Source organism: Oncorhynchus masou, chromosome 32 (genome assembly GCF_036934945.1).
Source record: "Oncorhynchus masou masou isolate Uvic2021 chromosome 32, UVic_Omas_1.1, whole genome shotgun sequence".
NCBI classification, from domain to species: domain Eukaryota; kingdom Metazoa; phylum Chordata; class Actinopteri; order Salmoniformes; family Salmonidae; genus Oncorhynchus; species Oncorhynchus masou.
Genome location: NC_088243.1, coordinates 77,210,630 through 77,232,812, shown reverse-complemented (window position 1 = coordinate 77,232,812; position 22,183 = coordinate 77,210,630). Strand labels below are relative to the sequence as shown.

Genomic DNA, 22,183 nt, shown 5'->3' with positions numbered 1-22,183 from the left:
GAGCCAGGGCGTAGGACTAAAGATGCGTTGTGTATTGACTAAGGAGCCAGGGCGTAGGACTAAAGATGCGTTGTGTATTGACTAAGGAGCCAGGGCGTAGGACTAAGATGTGTTGTGTATTGATAGTTAGTTGAGTATTGACTAAGGAGCCAGGGAGTAGGACTAAAGATGCATCATGATATTGATAGTTAGTTGAGTATTGACTAAGGAGCCAGGGCGTAGGACTAAAGATGCATCATGATATTGATAGTTAGTTGAGTATTGACTAAGGAGCCAGGGCGTAGGACTAAAGATGCATCATGATATTGATAGTTAGTTGAGTATTTACTAAGGAGCCAGGGCGTAGGACTAAAGATGCATCATGATATTGATAGTTAGTTGTGTATTGACTAAGGAGCCAGGGCATAGGACGAAAGATGCATCATGATATTGATAGTTAGTTGAGTATTGACTAAGGAGCCAGGGCGTAGGACTAAAGATGCATCATGATATTGATAGTTAGTTGAGTATTGACTAAGGAGCCAGGGCGTAGGACTAAAGATGCATCATGATATTGATTGTTAGTTGAGTATTGACTAAGGAGCCAGGGCGTAGGACTAAAGATGCATCATGATATTGATTGTTAGTTGAGTATTGACTAAGGAGCCAGGGCGTAGGACTAAGATGCATCATGATATTGATTGTTAGTTGAGTATTGACTAAGGAGCCAGGGCGTAGGACTGAAGATGCATCATGATATTGATTGTTAGTTGAGTATTGACTAAGGAGCCAGGGCATAGGACTGAAGATGCATCATGATATTGATTGTTAGTTGAGTATTGACTAAGGAGCCAGGGCGTTGGACTAAAGATGCATCATGATATTGATAGTAAGTTGTGTATTGACTAAGGAGCCAGGGCGTAGGACTAAGATGTGTTGTGTATTGACTAAAGAGCCAGGCCGTAGGACTAAAGATGCATCATGATATTGATAGTTAGTTGAGTATTGACTAAGGAGCCAGGGCGTAAGACTAAAGATGCATCATGATATTGATAGTTGTGATTTGACGAAGGAGCCAGGACGTAGGACTAAAGATGCATCATGATATTGACAGTTGTGTATTGACTAAGGAGCCAGGGTGTAGGACTAAAGATGCGTTGTGTATCGACTAAGGAGCCAGGGCATAGGACTAAAGATGCATCATGATATTGATAGTTGTGTATTGACTAAGGAGCCAGGGCGTAGAACTAAAGATGCGTTGGGTATTGACTAAGGAGCCAGGGCGTAGGACTAAAGATGTGTTGTGTATTGACTAAGGAGCCAGGGCGTAGGACTAAAGATGCATCATGATATTGATAGTCCGTTGTGTATTGACTAAGGAGCCAGGGTGTAGGACTAAAGATGTGTTGTGTATTGACTAAGGAGCCAGGGCGTAGGACTAAAGATGCGTTGTGTATTGACTAAGGAGCCAGGGCATAGGACAAAAGATGCATCATGATATTGATAGTTAGTTGAGTATTGACTAAGGAGCCAGGGCGTAGGACTAAAGTTGCGTTGTGTATTGACTAAGGAGCCAGGGCATAGGACTAAAGATGAGTTGTGTATTGACTAAGGAGCCAGGGCGTAGGACTAAAGATGCGTTGTGTATTGACTAAGGAGCCAGGGCGTAGGACTAAAGATGCGTTGTGTATTGACTAAGGAGCCAGGGCATAGGACTAAAGATGTGTTGTGTGTTGACTAAGGAGCCAGGGCGTAGGACTAAAGATGCATCATGATATTGATAGTCCGTTGTGTACTGACTAAGGAGCCAGGGTGTAGGACTAAAGATGTGTTGTGTATTGACTAAGGAGCCAGGGCGTAGGACGAAAGATGCATCATGATATTGATAGTTAGTTGAGTATTGACTAAGGAGCAGGACTAAAGATGCATCATGATATTGATAGTTAGTTGAGTATTGACTAAGGAGCCAGGGCATAGGACTAAAGATGCATCATGATATTGATTGTTAGTTGAGTATTGACTAAGGAGCCTGGGCGTAGGACTAAAGATGCATCATGATATTGATTGTTAGTTGAGTATTGACTAAGGAGCCAGGGCATAGGACTAAAGATGCATCATGATATTGATTGTTAGTTGAGTATTGACTAAGGAGCCAGGGCGTAGGACTAAGATGCATCATGATATTGATTGTTAGTTGAGTATTGACTAAGGAGCCAGGGCGTAGGACTGAAGATGCATCATGATATTGATTGTTAGTTGAGTATTGACTAAGGAGCCAGGGCATAGGACTGAAGATGCATCATGATATTGATTGTTAGTTGAGTAATTGACTAAGGAGCCAGGGCATAGGACTGAAGATGCATCATGATATTGATTGTTAGTTGAGTATTGACTAAGGAGCCAGGGCGTTGGACTAAAGATGCATCATGATATTGATAGTAAGTTGTGTATTGACTAAGGAGCCAGGGCGTAGGACTAAGATGTGTTGTGTATTGAGCCAGTGCGTAGGACTAAAGATGCATCATGATATTGATAGTTAGTTGAGTATTGACTAAGGAGCCAGGGCGTAGGACTAAAGATGCATCATGATATTGATAGTTGTGATTTGACGAAGGAGCCAGGGCGTAGGACTAAAGATGCATCATGATATTGATAGTTGTGTATTGACTTAGGAGCCAGGGCGTACGACTAAAGATGCATTGTGTATTGACTAAGGAGCCTGGGCGTAGGACTAAAAATACGTTGTGTATTGACTAAGGAGCCAGGGTGTAGGACTAAAGATGCGTTGTGTATCGACTAAGGAGCCAGGGCATAGGACTAAAGATGCATCATGATATTGATAGTTGTGTATTGACTAAGGAGTCAGGGCGTAGGACTAAAGATGCGTTGTGTATTGACTAAGGAGCCAGGGCGTAGGACTAAAGATGTGTTGTGTATTGACTAAGGAGCCAGGGCGTAGGACTAAAGATGCATCATGATATTGATAGTCCGTTGTGTATTGACTAAGGAGCCAGGGTGTAGGACTAAAGATGTGTTGTGTATTGACTAAGGAGCCAGGGCGTAGGACTAAAGATGCGTTGTGTATTGACTAAGGAGCCAGGGCATAGGACAAAAGATGCATCATGATATTGATAGTTAGTTGAGTATTGACTAAGGAGCCAGGGCGTAGGACTAAAGTTGCATTGTGTATTGACTAAGGAGCCAGGGCATAGGACTAAAGATGCGTTGTGTATTGACTAAGGAGCCAGGGCGTAGGACTAAAGATGCGTTGTGTATTGACTAAGGAGCCAGGGCGTAGGACTAAAGATGCGTTGTGTATTGACTAAGGAGCCAGGGCATAGGACTAAAGATGTGTTGTGTATTGACTAAGGAGCCAGGGCGTAGGACTAAAGATGCATCATGATGTTGATAGTCCGTTGTGTATTGACTAAGGAGCCAGGGTGTAGGACTAAAGATGTGTTGTGTATTGACTAAGGAGCCAGGGCGTAGGACTAAAGATGCGTTGTGTATTGACTAAGGAGCCAGGGCATAGGACTAAAGATGCATCATGATATTGATAGTTAGTTGAGTATTGACTAAGGAGCAGGACTAAAGATGTATCATGATATTGATTGTTAGTTGAGTTTTGACTAAGGAGCCAGGGCATAGGACTAAAGATGCATCATGATATTGATTGTTAGTTGAGTATTGACTAAGGAGCCAGGGCGTAGGACTAAGATGCATCATGATATTGATTGTTAGTTGAGTATTGACTAAGGAGCCAGGGCATAGGACTGAAGATGCATCATGATATTGATTGTTAGTTGAGTATTGACTAAGGAGCCAGGGCGTTGGACTAAAGATGCATCATGATATTGATAGTTAGTTGTTTATTGACTAAGGAGCCAGGGCGTAGGACTAATATGTGTTGTGTATTGACTAAAGAGCCAGGGCGTAGGACTAAAGATGCATCATGATATTGATAGTTAGTTGAGTATTGACTAAGGAGCCAGGGTGTAGGACTAAAGATGCATCATGATATTGATAGTTGTGATTTGACGAAGGAGCCAGGGCGTAGGACTAAAGATGCATCATGATATTGATAGTTGTGTATTGACTTAGGAGCCAGGGCGTACGACTAAAGATGCATTGTGTATTGACTAAGGAGCCTGGGCGTAGGACTAAAAATACGTTGTGTATTGACTAAGGAGCCAGGGTGTAGGACTAAAGACGCGTTGTGTATCGACTAAGGAGCCAGGGCATAGGACTAAAGATGCATCATGATATTGATAGTTAGTTGAGTATTGACTAAGGAGCAGGACTAAAGATGCATCATGTTATTGATAGTTAGTTGAGTATTGACTAAGGAGCCAGGGCGTAGGACTAAAGATGCGTTGTGTATTGACTAAGGAGCCAGGGCATAGGACTAAAGATAATAATAATAATAATAAAGATGCGTTGTGTATTGACTAAGGAGCCAGGGCGTAGGACTAAAGATGCGTTGTGTATTGACTAAGGAGCCAATTCTCTTCGATTATAATCACAGCCGTATATATCCCCCCCCAAGCAGACACATCGATAGCTCTGAACGAACTTTATTTAACTCTTTGCAAACTGGAAATCATTTATCCGGAGGCTGCATTCATCGTTGTTGGGGATTTTAACAAGGCTAATCTGAAAACAAGACTCCCTAAATTTTATCAGCATATCGATTGCGCAACCAGGGGCAGAAAAACCTTGGATCACTGTTACTCTAACTTCCGCGACGCATATAAGGCCCTGCCCCGACCCCCTTTTGGAAAAGCTGACCACGACTCCATTTTGCTGATACCTGCCTACAGACAAAAGCTAAAAAAAGAAGCTCCCACGCTGAGGTCTGTCCAACGCTGGTCCGACCAAGCTGACTCCACACTCCAAGACTGCTTCCATCACGTGGACTGGGACATGTTTCGTATTGCGTCAAATAACAACATTGACGAATTCGCTGATTCGGTGTGCGAGTTCATTAGAACGTGCATTGAAGATGTCATTCCCATAGCAACGATTAAAACATTCCCTAACCAGAAACCTTGGATTGATGGCAGCATTCTCGTGAAACTGAAAGCGCGAACCACTGCTTTCAATCAGGGCAAGGTGTCTGGTAACATGACTGAATACAAACAATGCAGCTATTCCCTCCATAAGGCTATCAAACAAGCTAAGCGTCAGTACAGAGACAAAGTAGAATCCCAATTCAACGGCTCAGACACAAGAGGCATGTGGCAGGGTCTACAGTCAATCACGGACTACAGGAAGAAATCCAGCCCAGTCACGGACCAGGATGTCTTGCTCCCAGGCAGACTAAATAACTTTTTTGCCCGCTTTGAGGAAAATACAGTGCCACTGACACTGCCTGCAACGGAAAAATGCGGTCTCTCCTTCACTGCAGCCGAGGTGAGTAAAACATTTAAACGTGTTAACCCTCGCAAGGTTGCAGGCCCAGACGGCATCCCCAGCCGCGCCCTCAGAGCATGCGCAGACCAGCTGGCTGGTGTGTTTACGGACATATTCAATCAATCCCTATACCAGTCTGCTGTTCCCACATGCTTCAAGAGGACCACCATTGTTCCTGTTCCCAAGAAAGCTAAGGTAACTGAGCTAAACGACTACCGCCCGTAGCACTCACTTCCGTCATCATGAAGTGCTTTGAGAGACTAGTCAAGGACCATATCACCTCCACCCTACCTGACACCCTAGACCCACTCCAATTTGCTTACCGCTCAAATAGGTCCACAGACGATGCAATCTCAACCACACTGCACACTGCCCTAACCCATCTGGACAAGAGGAATACCTATGTGAGAATGCTGTTCATCGACTACAGCTCGGCATTCAACACCATAGTACCCTCCAAGCTCGTCATCAAGCTCGAGACCCTGGGTCTCGACCGCCCTGTGCAACTGGGTACTGGACTTCCTGACGGGCCGCCCCCAGGTGGTGAGGGTAGGTAACAACATCTCCTCCCCGCTGATCCTCAACACTGGGGCCCCACAAGGGTGCGTTCTGAGCCCTCTCCTGTACTCCCTGTTCACCCACGACTGCGTGGCCACGCACGCCTCCAACTCAATCATCAAGTTTGCGGACGACACAACAGTGGTAGGCTTGATTACCAACAACGACGAGACGGCCTACAGGGAGGAGGTGAGGGCCCTCGGAGTGTGGTGTCAGGAAAATAACCTCACACTCAACGTCAACAAAACTAAGGAGATGATTGTGGACTTCAGGAAACAGCAGAGGGAACACCCCCCTATCCACATCGATGGAACAGTAGTGGAGAGAGTAGCAAGTTTTAAGTTCCTCGGCATACACATCACAGACAAACTGAATTGGTCCACTCACACAGACAGCATTGTGAAGAAGGCGCAGCAGCGCCTCTTCAACCTCAGGAGGCTGAAGAAATTTGGCTTGTCACCAAAAGCACTCACAAACTTCTACAGATGCACAATCGAGAGCATCCTGGTGGGCTGTATCACCGCCTGGTACGGCAACTGCTCCGCCCTCAACCGTAAGGCTCTCCAGAGGGTAGTGAGGTCTGCACAACGCATCACCGGGGGCAAACTACCTGCCCTCCAGGACACCTACACCACCCGATGTTACAGGAAGGCCATAAAGATCATCAAGGACATCAACCACCCGAGCCACTGCCTGTTCACCCCGCTATCATCCAGAAGGCGAGGTCAGTACAGGTGCATCAAAGCTGGGACCGAGAGACTGAAAAACAGCTTCTATCTCAAGGCCATCAGACTGTTAAACAGCCACCACTAACATTGAGTGGCTGCTGCCAACACACTGACACTGACTCAACTCCAGCCACTTTAATAATGGGAATTGATGGGAAATGATGTAAATATATCACTAGCCACTTTAAACAATGCTACCTTATATAATGTTACTTACCCTACATTATTCATCTCATATCCATACGTATATACTGTACTCTATATCATCGACTGCATCCTTATGTAATACATGTATCACTAGCCACTTCAACTATGCCACTTTGTTTACATACTCATCTCATATGTATATACTGTACTCGATACCATCTACTGTATCTTGCCTATGCTGCTCTGTACCATCACTCATTCATATATCCTTATGTACATATTCTTTATCCCCTTACACTGTGTATAAGACAGTAGTTTAGGAATTGTTAGTTAGATTACTTGTTTGTTATTACTGCATTGTCGGAACTAGAAGCACAAGCATTTCGCTACACTCGCATTAACATCTGCTAACCATGTGTATGTGACAAATAAAAATTGATTTGATTTAAGATGTGTTGTGTATTGACTAAGGAGCCAGGGCATAGGACTAAAGATGCGTTGTGTATTGACTAAGGAGCCAGGGCGTAGGACTAAAGATGCGTTGTGTATTGACTAAGGAGCCAGGGTGTAGGACTAAAGATGCGTTGTGTATTGACTAAGGAGCCAGGGCGTAGGACTAAAGATGCGTTGAGATATTGACTAAGGAGCCAGGGCATAGGACTAAAGATGCGTTGTGTATTGACTAAGGAGCCAGGGCATAGGACTAAAGATGTGTTGTGTATTGATAGTTAGTTGAGTATTGACTAAGGAGCCAGGGCGTAGGACTAAAGATGCATCATGATATTGATAGTTAGTTGAGTATTGACTAAGGAGCCAGGGCGTAGGACTAAGATGTGTTGTGTATTGATAGTTAGTTGAGTATTGACTAAGGAGCCAGGGCGTAGGACTAAAGATGCATCATGATATTGATAGTTAGTTGAGTATTGACTAAGGAGCCAGGGCGTAGGACTAAAGATGCATCATGATATTGATAGTTAGTTGAGTATTGACTAAGGAGCCAGGGCGTAGGACTAAAGATGCATCATGATATTGATAGTTAGTTGAGTATTGACTAAGGAGCCAGGGCATAGGACTAAAGATGCATCATGATGTTGATAGTTAGTTGAGTATTGACTAAGGAGCCAGGGAGTAGGACTAAAGATGCATCATGATATTGATAGTTAGTTGAGTATTGACTAAGGAGCCAGGGCGTAGGACTAAAGATGCATCATGATATTGATAGTTAGTTGAGTACTGACTAAGGAGCCAGGGCATAGGACTAAAGATGCATCATGATGTTGATAGTTAGTTGAGTAATTGACTAAGGAGCCAGGGCGTAGGACTAAAGATGCATCATGATATTGATAGTTACTTGAGTATAGACTAAGGAGCCAGGGCGTAGGACTAAAGATGCATCATGATGTTGATAGTTAGTTGAGTATTGACTAAGGAGCCAGGGCGTAGGACTAAAGATGCATCATGAAGTAAGATAGATCATTAATTATTCTTTCTTCTTCGTGATAGCGGTTCATCTAGCTAACAGCAGATCTGTTGCTCTAGGTGTTGCTTTGTACTGCAGGCTCCATACTGGGTGGTGGTGTTAATACATTCACTTAATTCATTCAATGCTCAAAACACGGTCCGATGTGGTTCTGAGAAAAAAAAGAGGGGAGTAGAAGACTATTTGAAGCTCTGTTTAGGAAAATGTCAGATCCTTTTATCATTGTGATTTTGTTCCTCTCCGTCCCCCTGTTTCTCTCTCTCTCTGTCGGTTTGTCTCTTTAAGTCTCTCTCTGTCCCCCTGCTACTCTCTCTGTGTCTCTCGGTCCCCCTTTCTTTCTCTGTCTCTCTCCGTCCCCCTGTCTCTCTCCCTCTCTCGGTCCCCCTGTTTCTCTCTCTGTATCTCTCGGTCCCCCTGCTACTCTCTCTGTGTCTCTTGGTCCACCTGTTTCTCTCTCTGTCTCTCTCCATCCCCCTGTTTCTCTCCCTCTCTCCGTCCCCCTGTTTCTCTCTCTCTCTCTCTCTCTCTCCCTCTGTCCCCGTTTTATCTCTCTCTCCGCCCCCCTGTTTCTCTCTCTCTCTTTCTCTCTCTCCGTCCCCCTGCTTCTCTCTCTCCCTCCTCTCTCTCTTTCTGTCCCCGTTTCTCTCTCTCTCCGCCCACCTGTTTCTCTCTTTCTCTCTCCCCCGTCCCCGTTCCTCTCTCTCTCCGTCCCCCTGTTTCTCTCTCTCTCAGTCCCCCTGTTTTCTCTCTCTCTCTCTCTCTCTCCCTCTCTCTCTCTCCGTCCCCGTTTCTCTCTCTCTCTCTCTCTCTCTCTCCGTCCCCGTTTCTCTCTCTCTCTCGGTCCCCCTGTCTCTCTCACTCTGTCCATCCCCCTGTTTCTCTCTCTGTATCTCTCGGTCCCCCTGTTTCTCTCTCTGTCTCTCTGTATCTCTCGGTCCCCCTGTTTCTCTCTCTCTCTCACTCTCCGTCCCGGTTTCTCTCTCTCTCCGTCCCCCTGTCTCTCTCTCTGTCTCTCTCTCTGTCCCCAGTTGAATGGTTGTTTACAATAAGTCCTCTCCTCAAGAGGGAACCGAGGGGCCCTCAGGGCTTTAAGGAACAGAACTGGGGCCTTTCTTTGTGCCAAAGCCTGGGCCTGGATTTAGTGCACTTTCTGCTTCACTGAGCACGAACTGAGGCCTGACACCCAGAGGGTCGCCTGGAATGGGAGTTAAAAAGGAAAAAGACAGATGGGAGTGAAGAGAAAGGAAGGGAATGAGAGGATAGAGAAAGAGAGGTGGAGGAGGGACGGAAGTTTTTAATAAAAGGCAATCGCAGTGACTCTCAGGCAAGAATTCAGTGTCCATGACAGAGGGGAGGTGTCAGGGGGGTGAAAATAGAAGTGACACTAAAACAGGTTGAATTGCCAGGATAATAGGGGGGAATATGACACAAAAGCAAAGTAGGAGTGGGTGTTACAGGATCACATGACTTTCACTTTTCTTTTGGGTTCAGACTAGCATGACAACCAAATATGAAAGAGGATGTACACACACACACACACACACACTCTGAACTGTATTATCCATGCATGGTCAAATGTGTATCATATCCAAACTTCTCCTCTCGTTCCCATCTCTCTCTCTCTCTTTCAGTAATATGTGCCTGACTCAGGTGATGTATGGGGAAACTAAACAAACAGAAAATCGATAATGTAAACAACAGTGGAGAGAGGCAGTAAATTACACCCCACAGACAGCACTGTCTAACTGAGGTGATAGAGGGGTGGTAGAGGGGGGAAGAGAGAGGGTCAGTGAGGAGGAGGGTTGAGAGCGAAGGAGAAAGTGACGTGTAGAATGGAAGAATGGAGAAAGGGACGATTAAAGAGTAGAGAAGAAGTGCGGAAATTATAAATTGTAGTGAAAATTGTAGTGATTTCGAGAATAAAGAGAGTTGGACTATATGATGGGCTCAGACTCAGTGGTATAGTGTGGTGGTGACTCAGACTCAGTGGTATAGTGTGGTGGTGGCCCAGACTCAGTGGTATAGTGTGGTGGTGGCCCAGACTCAGTGGTATAGTGTGGTGGTGGCCCAGACTCAGTGGTATAGTGTGGTGGTGACTCAGACACAGTGGTATAGTGTGGTGGTGACTCAGACTCAGTGGTATAGTATGGTGGTGACTCGGACTCAGTGGTTTAGTGTGGTGGTGGCCCAGACTCAGTGGTATAGTGTGGTGGTGGCCCAGACTCAGTGGTATAGTGTGGTGGTGACTCAGTGGTATAGTGTGGTGGTGGCCCAGACTCAGTGGTATAGTGTGGTGGTGGCCCAGACTCAGTGGTATAGTGTGGTGGTGGCCCAGACTCAGTGGTATAGTGTGGTGGTAACTCAGACTCAGTGGTATAGTGTGGTGGTGGCCCAGACTCAGTGGTATAGTGTGGTGGTGGCCCAGACTCAGTGGTATAGTGTGGTGGTGACTCAGACTCAGTGGTATAGTGTGGTGGTGACTCAGACACAGTGGTATAGTGTGGTGGTGACTCAGTGGTATAGTGTGGTGGTGGCCCAGACTCAGGGGTATAGTGAGGTGGTGACTCAGACACAGTGGTATAGTGTGGTGGTGACTCAGACTCAGTGGTATAGTGTGGTGGTGACTCAGACTCAGTGGTATAGTGTGGTGGTGACTCAGACACAGTGGTATAGTGTGGTGGTGACTCAGACTCAGTGGTATAGTGTGGTGGTGGCCCAGACTCAGTGGTATAGTGTGGTGGTGACTCAGTGGTATAGTGTGGTGGTGGCCCAGACTCAGTGGTATAGTGTAGTGGTGGCCGAGACTCAGTGGTATAGTGTGGTGGTGACTCAGACTCAGTGGTATAGTGTGGTGGTGACTCAGACTCAGTGGTATAGTGTGGTGGTGGCCCAGACTCAGTGGTATAGTGTGGTGGTGGCCCAGACTCAGTGGTATATTGTGGTGGTGACTCAGACACAGTGGTATAGTGTGGTGGTGACTCAGACTCAGTGGTATAGTGTGATGGTGACTCAGACTCAGTGGTATAGTGTGGTGGTGGCCCAGACTCAGTGGTATAGTGTGGTGGTGGCCCAGACTCAGTGGTATAGTGTGGTGGTGACTCAGACACAGTGGTATAGTGTGGTGGTGACTCAGACTCAGTGGTATAGTGTGGTGGTGACTCAGACTCAGTGGTATAGTGTGGTGGTGACTCAGACTCAGTGGTATAGTGTGGTGGTGGCCCAGACTCAGTGGTATAGTGTGGTGGTGACTCAGTGGTATAGTGTGGTGGTGGCCCAGACTCAGTGGTATAGTGTGGTGGTGGCTCAGACTCAGTGGTATAATGTGGTGGTGACTCAGACTCAGTGGTATAGTGTGGTGGTGACTCAGACTCAGTGGTATAGTGTGGTGGTGACTCAGTGGTATAGTGTGGTGGTGATTCAGTGGTATAGTGTGGTGGGGGCTCAGTGGTATAGTGTGGTGGTGACTCAGACTCAGTGGTATAGTGTGGTGGTGACTCAGTGGTATAGTGTGGTGGGGGCTCAGTGGTATAGTGTGGTGGTGGCCCAGACTCAGGGGTATAGTCTGGTGGTGACTCAGACACAGTGGTATAGTGTGGTGGTGGCCCAGACTCAGTGGTATAGTGTGGTGGTGACTCAGTGGTATAGTGTGGTGGTGGCCCAGACTCAGTGGTATAGTGTGGTGGTGACTCAGTGGTATAGTGTGGTGGTGGCCCAGACTCAGTGGTATAGTGTGGTGGTGACTCAGTGGTATAGTGTGGTGGTGGCTCAGACTCAGTGGTATAATGTGGTGGTGACTCAGACTCAGTGGTATAGTGTGGTGGTGACTCAGACTCAGTGGTATAGTGTGGTGGTGACTCAGATTCAGTGGTATAGTGTGGTGGTGACTCAGTGGTATAGTGTGGTGGTGACTCAGTGGTATAGTGTGGTGGTGATTCAGTGGTATAGTGTGGTGGGGGCTCAGTGGTATAGTGTGGTGGTGACTCAGACTCAGTGGTATAGTGTGGTGGTGACTCAGACTCAGTGGTATAGTGTGGTGGGGGCTCAGACTCAGTGGTATAGTGTGGTGGGGGCTCAGACTCAGTGGTATAGTGTGGAGGGGGCTCAGACTCAGTGGCATAGTGTGGTGGGGGCTCAGACTCAGTGGTATAGTGTGGTGGTGACTCAGGCTCAGTGGTATAGTGTGGTGGGGGCTCAGACTCAGTGGTATAGTGTGGTGGGGGCTCAGTGGTATAGTGTGGTGGTGACTCAGACTCAGTGGTATAGTGTGGTGGTGGCCCAGACTCAGTGGTATAATGTGGTGGGGGCTCAGACTCAGTGGTATAGTGTGGTGGTGACTCAGTGGTATAGTGTGGTGGTGACTCAGACTCAGTGGTATAGTGTGGTGGTGACTCAGTGGTATAGTGTGGTGGTGACTCAGACTCAGTGGTATAGTGTGGTGGTGACTCAGTGGTATAGTGTGGTGGTGGCCCAGACTCAGTGGTATAGTGTGGTGGGGGCTCAGACTCAGTGGTATAGTGTGGTGGGGGCTCAGACTCAGTGGTATAGTGTGGTGGGGGCTCAGACTCAGTGGTATAGTGTGGTGGGGGCTCAGACTCAGTGGTATAGTGTGGTGGGGGCTCAGACTCAGTGGTATAGTGTGGTGGGGGCTCAGACTCAGTGGTATAGTGTGGTGGTGACTCAGACTCAGTGGTATAGTGTGGTGGGGGCTCAGACTCAGTGGTATAGTGTGGTGGTTACTCAGTGGTATAGTGTGGTGGGGGCTCAGACTCAGTGGTATAGTGTGGTGGGGGCTCAGTGGTATAGTGTGGTGGTGACTCAGACTCAGTGGTATAGTGTGGTGGTGACTCAGACTCAGTGGTATAGTGTGGTGGTGACTCAGTGGTATAGTGTGGTGGTGACTCAGACTCAGTGGTATAGTGTGGTGGTGACTCAGTGGTATAGTGTGGTGGTGGCCCAGACTCAGTGGTATAGTGTGGTGGGGGCTCAGACTCAGTGGTATAGTGTGGTGGGGGCTCAGACTCAGTGGTATAGTGTGGTGGGGGCTCAGACTCAGTGGTATAGTGTGGTGGGGGCTCAGACTCAGTGGTATAGTGTGGTGGGGGCTCAGACTCAGTGGTATAGTGTGGTGGGGGCTCAGACTCAGTGGTATAGTGTGGTGGTGACTCAGACTCAGTGGTATAGTGTGGTGGGGGCTCAGACTCAGTGGTATAGTGTGGTGGTTACTCAGTGGTATAGTGTGGTGGGGGCTCAGACTCAGTGGTATAGTGTGGTGGTGACTCAGACTCAGTGGTATAGTGTGGTGGTGACTCAGACTCAGTGGTATAGTGTGGTGGGGGCTCAGACTCAGTGGTATAGTGTGGTGGTTACTCAGTGGTATAGTGTGGTGGGGGCTCAGACTCAGTGGTATAGTGTGGTGGGGGCTCAGACTCAGTGGTATAGTGTGGTGGTGACTCAGACTCAGTGGTATAGTGTGGTGGTGACTCAGTGGTATAGTGTGGTGGGGGCTCAGACTCAGTGGTATAGTGTGGTGGGGGCTCAGACTCAGTGGTATAGTGTGGTGGGGGCTCAGACTCAGTGGTATAGTGTGGTGGTGACTCAGACTCAGTGGTATAGTGTGGTGGGGGCTCAGACTCAGTGGTATAGTGTGGTGGTTACTCAGTGGTATAGTGTGGTGGGGGTTCAGACTCAGTGGTATAGTGTGGTGGTGACTCAGACTCAGTGGTATAGTGTGGTGGTGACTCAGTGGTATAGTGTGGTGGGGGCTCAGACTCAGTGGTATAGTGTGGTGGGGGCTCAGACTCAGTGGTATAGTGTGGTGGGGGCTCAGACTCAGTGGTATAGTGTGGTGGTGACTCAGACTCAGTGGTATAGTGTGGTGGGGGCTCAGACTCATTGGTATAGTGTGGTGGTGACAGTCTGTGTCCCTGACATTTATCTCTCTGACATACAGATGGATAGCCACCATAAATGACCATACTCTGAACCTTGAGTCATGTTGGGCTTTTAACGGGAGTACTGTGATGGTTGACATTTGTGTTTCTAACAGAGACCCCCTCTAACCCCTACTAACCCACCCAGACACCCAAAGGTTCCCTTGCTCTTGACTGAGGCTCAGTGCACAGAGCTAATGTACTCTGAGACAAGCCAGCCCAGTAGGAAAAGGGCTTCAGTGTAGTAATAGATTGATGCAGTGTCCCTGTAGGAATTGTGTTCAGAATACCAGAGGAGTGCAGTTTTTTGATTGCAGTGTGCTGTAAATGAACGTAATCTCACTCTTCGTCTCTGTCATTCTCTCTCTCTCTCTGACTCTTTCTCTCTCTATATATATATGTCTGTCTGTGTGTTCCAGATGTGATCCACACAGTGGGGCCCATAGCGATGGGGAAAGTAGGGGAGGAGGAGAGGAGCCGCCTCAGGGACTGCTACCATCACAGCCTGCAGAAGGCCACCGATACCAAGCTACGCACTGTGGTGGGTGGAAGGGTTATTATCATCAATCAGTTTGAACTGTATTTTCTCTGTTTTACACTGTGTTTTATACCCCCAGGCGTTCCCTTGCATCTCCACTGGAATCTACGGTTAGTCAACAAAAGTGTTTGTCTGTGTGTGTTCTCTGTGTGTTGTTGTGTTACTCAGAGGGTAGTGATGCAGAGGGGTGAATTGAGTTCAGCACACAAGATCAGTTTTCATCAGTTTTCAGGAGAAAGAGGTTTCCAGATTAGGGGTTGAGATTAAACAGGCAGATTAACAGAGATTAGGGATGAGATGGTGTCAACTGGGATGTAATCCCTCCATTTGCTGCTGGCAAGTTTAGCGATGGCAGCGCTCCAAGACTCCCCACAGTTTCTGACTAGTGTTCTTCACACAGAGTTCAGAGAAGGTCAAACTCAATGAAACTGTCTCAATAAAGATATAGTTTAGAGTTAAGTACTGATTTGTGTGTTTTTACTCAATATTGTCACCAATTGAATTGTAGTGGGAAGATGATTGAGACAGTGGGAACATCCACAGTTAGTGCGCTATATAGGGAATAGGTTGCCATTTGGGACTCAGGAATATAAAATGTAGATAAAAGTGAAGAAGAGAGTAGACGGCCACTCTCTTAGCAGAGAGAAGAAGAGAGTAGACAGCCACTCTGTTATCAGAGAGAAGAAGAGAGTAGACAGCCACTCTGTTAGAAGAGAGTAGACTGCCACTGTTAGAAGAGAGTAGACAGCCACTCTGTTAGATGAGAGTAGACAGCCACTCTGTTAGAAGAGAGAAGAATAGAGTAGACAGCTAATCTGTTAGATGAGAGATGAGAGTAGACAGCCACTCTGTTAGAGAGTAGACAGCCACTCTGTTAGAAGAGAGTAGACAGCCACTCTGTTAGAAGAGAGTAGACAGCCACTCTGTTAGAAGAGAGTAGACAGCCACTCTGTTAGAAGAGAGTAGACAGCCACTCTGTTAGAAGAGAGAAGAGAGTAGACAGCCACTCTGTTGGAAGAGAGAAGAGAGTAGACAGACACTCTGTTAGATGAGAGTAGGCAGCCACACTGTTAGATGAGAGTAGACAGCCACTCTGTTAGAAGAGAGAAGAAGAGAGTAAACAGCCACTCTGTTAGCAGAGAGTAGACAGCCACTCTGTTAGCAGAGAGTAGACAGCCACTCTGTTAGCAGAGAGTAGACAGCCACTCTGTTAGCAGAGAGTAGACAGCCACTCTGTTAGATGAGAGTAGACAGCCACTCTGTTAGATGAGAGTAGACAGCCACTCTGTTAGAAGAGAGTAGACAGCCACTCTGTTAGAAGAGAGTAGACAGCCACTCTGTTAGAGAGTAGACGGCCACTTTGTTAGCAGAGAGTAGACAGCCACTCTGTTAGAAGAGCGTAGACAGACACTCTGTTAGCAGAGAGAAGAGAGTAGACAGCCAATCTGTTAGCAGAGAGAAGAAGAGTGTAGACAGCCACTCTGTTAGAAGAGAGAAGAAGAGAGTAGACAGCCACTCTGTTAGCAGAGATAAGAGAGTAGACAGCCACTCTGTTAGAATATAGAAGAGAGTAGACAGCCACTATGTTAGCAGAGAGAAAAGAGTAGACAGACACTCTGTTAGAAGAGAGAAGAAGAGAGTAGACAGCCACTCTGTTAGATGAGAGTAGACAGCCACTCTGTTAGATGAGAGTAGACAGCCACTCTGTTAGATGAGAGTAGACAGCCACTCTGTTAGATGAGAGTAGACATCCACTCTGTTAGAGAGTAGACAGCCACTGTTAGAGAGTAGACAGCCACTCTGTTAGAGAGTAGACAGCCACTCTGTTAGCAGAGAGAGGAAGAGAGTAGACAGCCACTCTGTTAGAAGAGAGTAGAATAAGACAGCCACTCTGTTAGATGAGAGTAGACAGCCACTCTGTTAGATGAGAGTAGACAGCCACTCTGTTAGCAGAGAGTAGACAGCCACTCTGTTAGAAGAGAGTAGACAGCCACTCTGTTAGGAGAGTAGACAGCCACTCTGTTAGAAGACAGAAGAAGCGAGTCGACAGCCACTCTGTTAGCAGAGAGAGGAAGAGAGTAGACAGCCACTGTTAGAAGAGAGTAGACAGCCACTCTGTTAGCAGAGAGTAGACAGCCACTCTGTTAGCAGAGAGTAGACAGCCACTCTGTTAGCAGAGAGTAGACAGCCACTCTGTTAGAAGAGAGTAGACAGCCACTCTGTTAGAAGAGAGTAGACAGCCACTCTGTTAGAAGACAGAAGAAGCGAGTCGACAGCCACTCTGTTAGCAGAGAGAGGAAGAGAGTAGACAGCCACTCTGTTAGAAGAGAGTAGAATAAGACAGCCACTCTGTTAGAAGAGAGAAGACAGCCACTCTGTTAGAAGACAGAAGAATAGAGTAGACAGCCACTCTGTTAGAAGAGAGTAGAGAGTCGACAGCCACTCTGTTAGAAGAGAGTAGACAGCCACTCTGTTAGAAGAGAGTAGACAGCCACTCTGTTAGAAGAGGGTAGACTTCCACTCTGAGAGAAGAGAGTAGACAGCCACTCTGTTAGCAGAGAGAAGAAGAGAGTAGACAGCCACTCTGTTAGAAGAGAGAAGAAGAGAGTAGACAGCCACTCTGTTAGAAGAGAGAAGAAGAAAGTAGACAGCCACTCTGTTAGAAGAGAGTAGACAGCCACTCTGTTAGAAGAGGGTAGACTTCCACTCTGAGAGAAGAGAGTAGACAGCCACTCTGTTAGCAGAGAGAAGAAGAGAGTAGACGGCCACTCTGTTAGAAGAGAGAAGAAGAGAGTAGACAGCCACTGTTAGCAGAGAGAAGAAGAGAGTAGACAGCCACTCTGTTAAAAGAGAGAAGAAGAGAGTAGACAGCCACTCTGTTAGCAGAGAGAAGAAAAGAGTAGACAGCCACTCTGTTAGCTGGTCCAAACAAATGGGTGTTTCTCTAATTGTATTGATTCGACAGTTCTCTTGGCCACCCATAACACAGTGCTCTTGGCCACCCATAACACAGTGCTCTTGGCCACCCGTAACACAGTGCTCTTGGCCACCCATAACACAGTGCTCTTGGCCACCCATAACACAGTGCTCTTGGCCACCCATAACACAGTGCTCTTGGCCACCCATAACACAGTGCTCTTGGCCACCTGCACACCACAGTAATTGCTGTGTTTTTGTGTCTAGGATACCCACCTGAGCAGGCTGTGCACGTCGCGTTGGAGACTGTCAGGAAGTACCTGGATGAACACCATGAGAAGGTGTGTGTGCTCTTGTTTGTTTGTGTGTGTGTCTAATTATTATTTTTTTCCTTTCCTTCTGGTATTCTGTCTCACAGCTGTTGTTTTTGGTTTTCTGGAGAGAGTCAGGAGAGGGCGGACTGCGACAACACACGCACACGCGCACACACACACACACACATACACACACACACACACACACACGTGGCTCAGGCTGTGTTTTAATTGGCTCCTGATGGGCTTAGAGGACTAATACACACCTTTTCCTGACAGAAGAGAGAAGAGGGAAAAGAGGAATAGATGACTGGAGGGAAGTTAGTCTGTCGCCTGTCTGTTATCTTTACTATCTTCTTCATCATTTACTCCTTCCTCCTCTACTCTTCCTCCAGTTCTCCAGTGTACACTATTTTTGTGATCAATTATTTATAACTTTTTTAGTTATACTAGTTAACACAACAGCATGAGATATCTACATATTAAACCAAAACAAAAAGGAAGTTCCTAAATTCATAGTACTACAAAATATTCTATTTTGACCTTCATATTCTGATCTATTGTCAATGTTCCTCTGCACTCTCCCAGCATCCATACAGCTGACTGTTTACCTGATGCCAATAACATCTGCTTCCTACCAAACCCTATGATATATAGTGTATAGATAATGATAGCTTCTGCTGGATCTGTGGCCTAATTGTAGTGAACCAGCATCCAGCTCTGCTCCAGTCCAAACACGGACTTAATGGCAGTGTGTTCATTGAGTAATGAGGATGTGAAGGGATGGGAGGCTTCACTGCCAGCAGCAGGGTACCTTATAGAAGTCACTGCTGGTCATTATTAAGTGTTCTGATATCGTAGAGATCTTTTCTCTGGGCTGATGAAGAAATAGTCTGGACATACAGCTGTTATATTACAACTAGTTTTGTATGAAAATGCTTTGTTCTCAGTATTTAGCATCGCTTCTGAAGATCAACTTTATTCTACAGTTATACCAGCGGCGGACAACGTCCGGCCCGTCAGCCCATTCAATCTTTTTGTTGTTGTTGATGGGGTAATTATTATTCTGGGGTCAAATAAAACCTCCAGGCCACTGTTGAAAGTCTAAAACTTGGTAAAAAGTAGGTAGAAATAATAATGGACCTATACGTTTTCAGATCACTGCTCTTTTTCTGACGAACAAATTGTTCCAAAGAAAATCTGTGCTGCCTTCCGCTGAACTTTAAAGTCCTGCTGTGGCCCTCTAGACAAAATGATGGTCTTCCACTTATTTATATGGATGTTTTGTGTGTGTGTGTGTGTGTGTGTGTCTCATAAAGCTGGACAGAGTGATCTTCTGTGTGTTCCTGCCCACTGATAAGGAGCTGTACCTGAAACACCTCCCTCTCTACTTCCCTTCCGGTGAGTCAACACATACACAGTGACACCATACATATCCTACACAGCCAAATCATCACCTCTGACTCATTTGACACCAGTGGGAGTAGCTAGTAGTTAACACTGGTTTGCTCTGGTAACACCACTCCATGTAAAAGGACTTGTCATGGTGGCTCCGTATCTGGAGCTACTGTACTGACAGGCCTCTTAGCCAATCATCTCTCTTTACCCCTTATCTTTGTACCCGCCCTTAGCCTGCTGATCAGAGCGCCCTGTTCAAACACAGGTAACACGCATGGTGTGGAGTAGTGTCATGTGTGTCAATAGCTGTAGCTATGGCAACGATGGTAGTTTTGCTATCAAGGGTCTGACAGTGATTGAACTGATCGTGCTGTGGTGTTTGTGGAACCCTTCTGTCATTTCCTAACTCCTAACCTAGACCCTTTCCTAACCAACTGACAATGTAGCAGACTGTACAAATTGTGCTGTGCTAGTATCTTAGAAGAAGTCTAACCAAGGATCCCCATAGGTTAAGACTAGCCTTGAGGTGAATGTTCGCTGTTCAAACTGACTGTGTGGAATATTGTACTTGTCTTTTCCTGTGAGAGATGTATGGTGAGATCCTGGTTGAATGACTGTGGTTAACCCCCTCAGCCCTGCTTGTGTTGACAGATATTACTCTCACAGTATAATACATTATGTATATTACACTGAACTAAAATAGAAACTCAACAATTTATAAGATTTTACTGAGTTAAGGTTCATATAAGAAAATCAGTCAATTTAAATTCATTAGGGCCTAGTCTATGGATTTCACATGACTGGGAATACAGATATGCTGATGGTCACAGACACCTTAAAACCAGTAGGGAGTGGATCAGAAAACCAGTCAGTATCTGGGGTGACCACCATTTGCCTCGACACATCGCCTACTCATAGAGTTGATCAGGCTGTTGATTGTGGCCTGTGGAATGTTGTCCCATTCCTCCTCAATGGCTGTGCGAAGTTCCTGGATATTGGCGGGAACTGGAACACGCTGTCGTACACGTCGATCCAGAGCATCCCAAACATGCTGAATGGGTGACATGTCTGGTGATTAGGCAGGCCATGGAAGAACTGGGGCTTTTTCATCTTCCAGGCATTGTGTACAGATCCTTGCGACATGGGACCATGTATTATCATGCTGAAACATGAGGTGATGGCGGCAGATGAATGGCACGACAATGGGCCTCAGGATCTCGTCACGGTATCTCTGTGCTTTCAAATTGCCATAGATAAAATGCTGTTGTGTTTGTTGTCCGTAACTCATGCCTGCTCATAATATTACCCCACCGCCACCATGGGGCACTATGATCACTACGTTGACATCAGCAAACTGCTCGTCCACACTACGCCATCTGACCAGTACAGTTGAAATCGGGATTCATCCGGGAAGAGCACACTTCTCCAGCAGTCATCGTAGGTGAGCATTTGCCCACTGAAGTCGGTTACAACGCCAAACTGCAGTCAGGTCAAGACCCTGCTGAGGGCAACAAGCATGCAGATGAGCTTCCCTGAGTTGATTTCTGACAGTTTTTGCAGAAATTCTTCGGTTGTGCAAACCCACAGTTTCATCAGCTGTCCGGGTGGCTGGTCTCAGACGATCACGCAGGTGAAGAAGCCGGATGTGGAGGTCCTGGGCTGACGTGGTTACACGTGGTCTGCGGTTGTGAGGCCGGTTGGACGTACTGACAAACTCTCTAAAACAACATTGAAGGTGGCTTATGGTAGAGAAATAAAGATTAAATTATCTGGCAACATCTCTGATGGATATTCCTGCAGTTATCTTGCCAATTGCATGCTCCTTCAAAACTTAAGAGATCTGTGGCATTGTGTTTTAGTGGCCTTTTATTGTCCCCAGCCCAAGGTGCACCTGTGTAATGATCATGCTGTTTAATCAGCTTCTTGATATGCCACACCTGTCAGGTGGATGGATTATCTTGGCAAGGTCGAAATAAACAACTGTGTACAAAAGTTGAGAGAAATAAGCTTTTTGTGCATATGGAACATTTCTGGGATCTTTTATTTCAGCTCATGAAACATGGGACCAACACTTTACATGTGGCATTTATATTTTTGTTCAGTGTGTGTGTGTGTGTATATATATATATATATATATAAATATATAAAATGTAGTCATGGCTACTGAATTTCACAGGTTTCTGATGCACCTTGTTCTGTCTTTCCCTTAGGCTCACCTGTGAAGAGTAAACTCTGAAAAAGTGACATGTGGAGTTGTGCAATAATGCGTCTCACCACATGCAATATCCTCATCTTCCTCCTCTTCCTTTCCCCCCACCGGCTCTGCACTAGAGAAGACCTGGGTACATATCTTAACGCTGGATGAATGTCTTGAACTTAATAAACTACTTTATTATCAATGAACCTCAGGCTTCTGACCAAACTCATCTGACGAGCTGTTTGTACATGTTTGAATAATGAGATGTCGGGGGACTTTGTGTGTGTGAGAATAGTAAACAAACAACAATTTGACCATCTGGGGACATTTTGTTAGTCCCCACAGGGTCAAATGCTACTTCTAGGGGGTTTAGGTTTAGGAGCTAGGGTTAGTTTTAGGGTTAGGAGCTAGGGGTAGTTTTAGGGTTAGGAGCTAGGGGTAGTTTTAGGGTTAAGGTTAGGTTTTGGGAAAATAGGTTTTTGAATGAGACTGAATTGTGTGTCCCCACAATGTTAGCTGTACAAAAGTGTGTGTGGAGAAGAAGAAGCTAATTAAAAGAGATCAGGGGATTACGTGTTGGCATTTT

The 22,183-nt window shown here is 46.3% G+C and overlaps 1 protein-coding gene across 1 annotated transcript in view; it reads left to right on the top strand.

The window, feature by feature from the left end:
* Window positions 1-21,803, top strand: part of macrod1 (mono-ADP ribosylhydrolase 1) — a 116,530-nt gene extending 94,727 nt beyond the window's left edge. Inside the window, exons 6-10 of the mRNA XM_064955136.1 lie at window positions 14,654-14,775; window positions 14,852-14,882; window positions 17,956-18,029; window positions 19,322-19,403; window positions 21,611-21,803. Coding sequence (XP_064811208.1) covers window positions 14,654-14,775; window positions 14,852-14,882; window positions 17,956-18,029; window positions 19,322-19,403; window positions 21,611-21,636 — 335 coding nt within the window. The 3' untranslated portion in view covers window positions 21,637-21,803. The remainder of the gene's footprint in view (window positions 1-14,653; window positions 14,776-14,851; window positions 14,883-17,955; window positions 18,030-19,321; window positions 19,404-21,610) is intronic.
* Window positions 21,804-22,183: the final 380 nt, after the last annotated feature.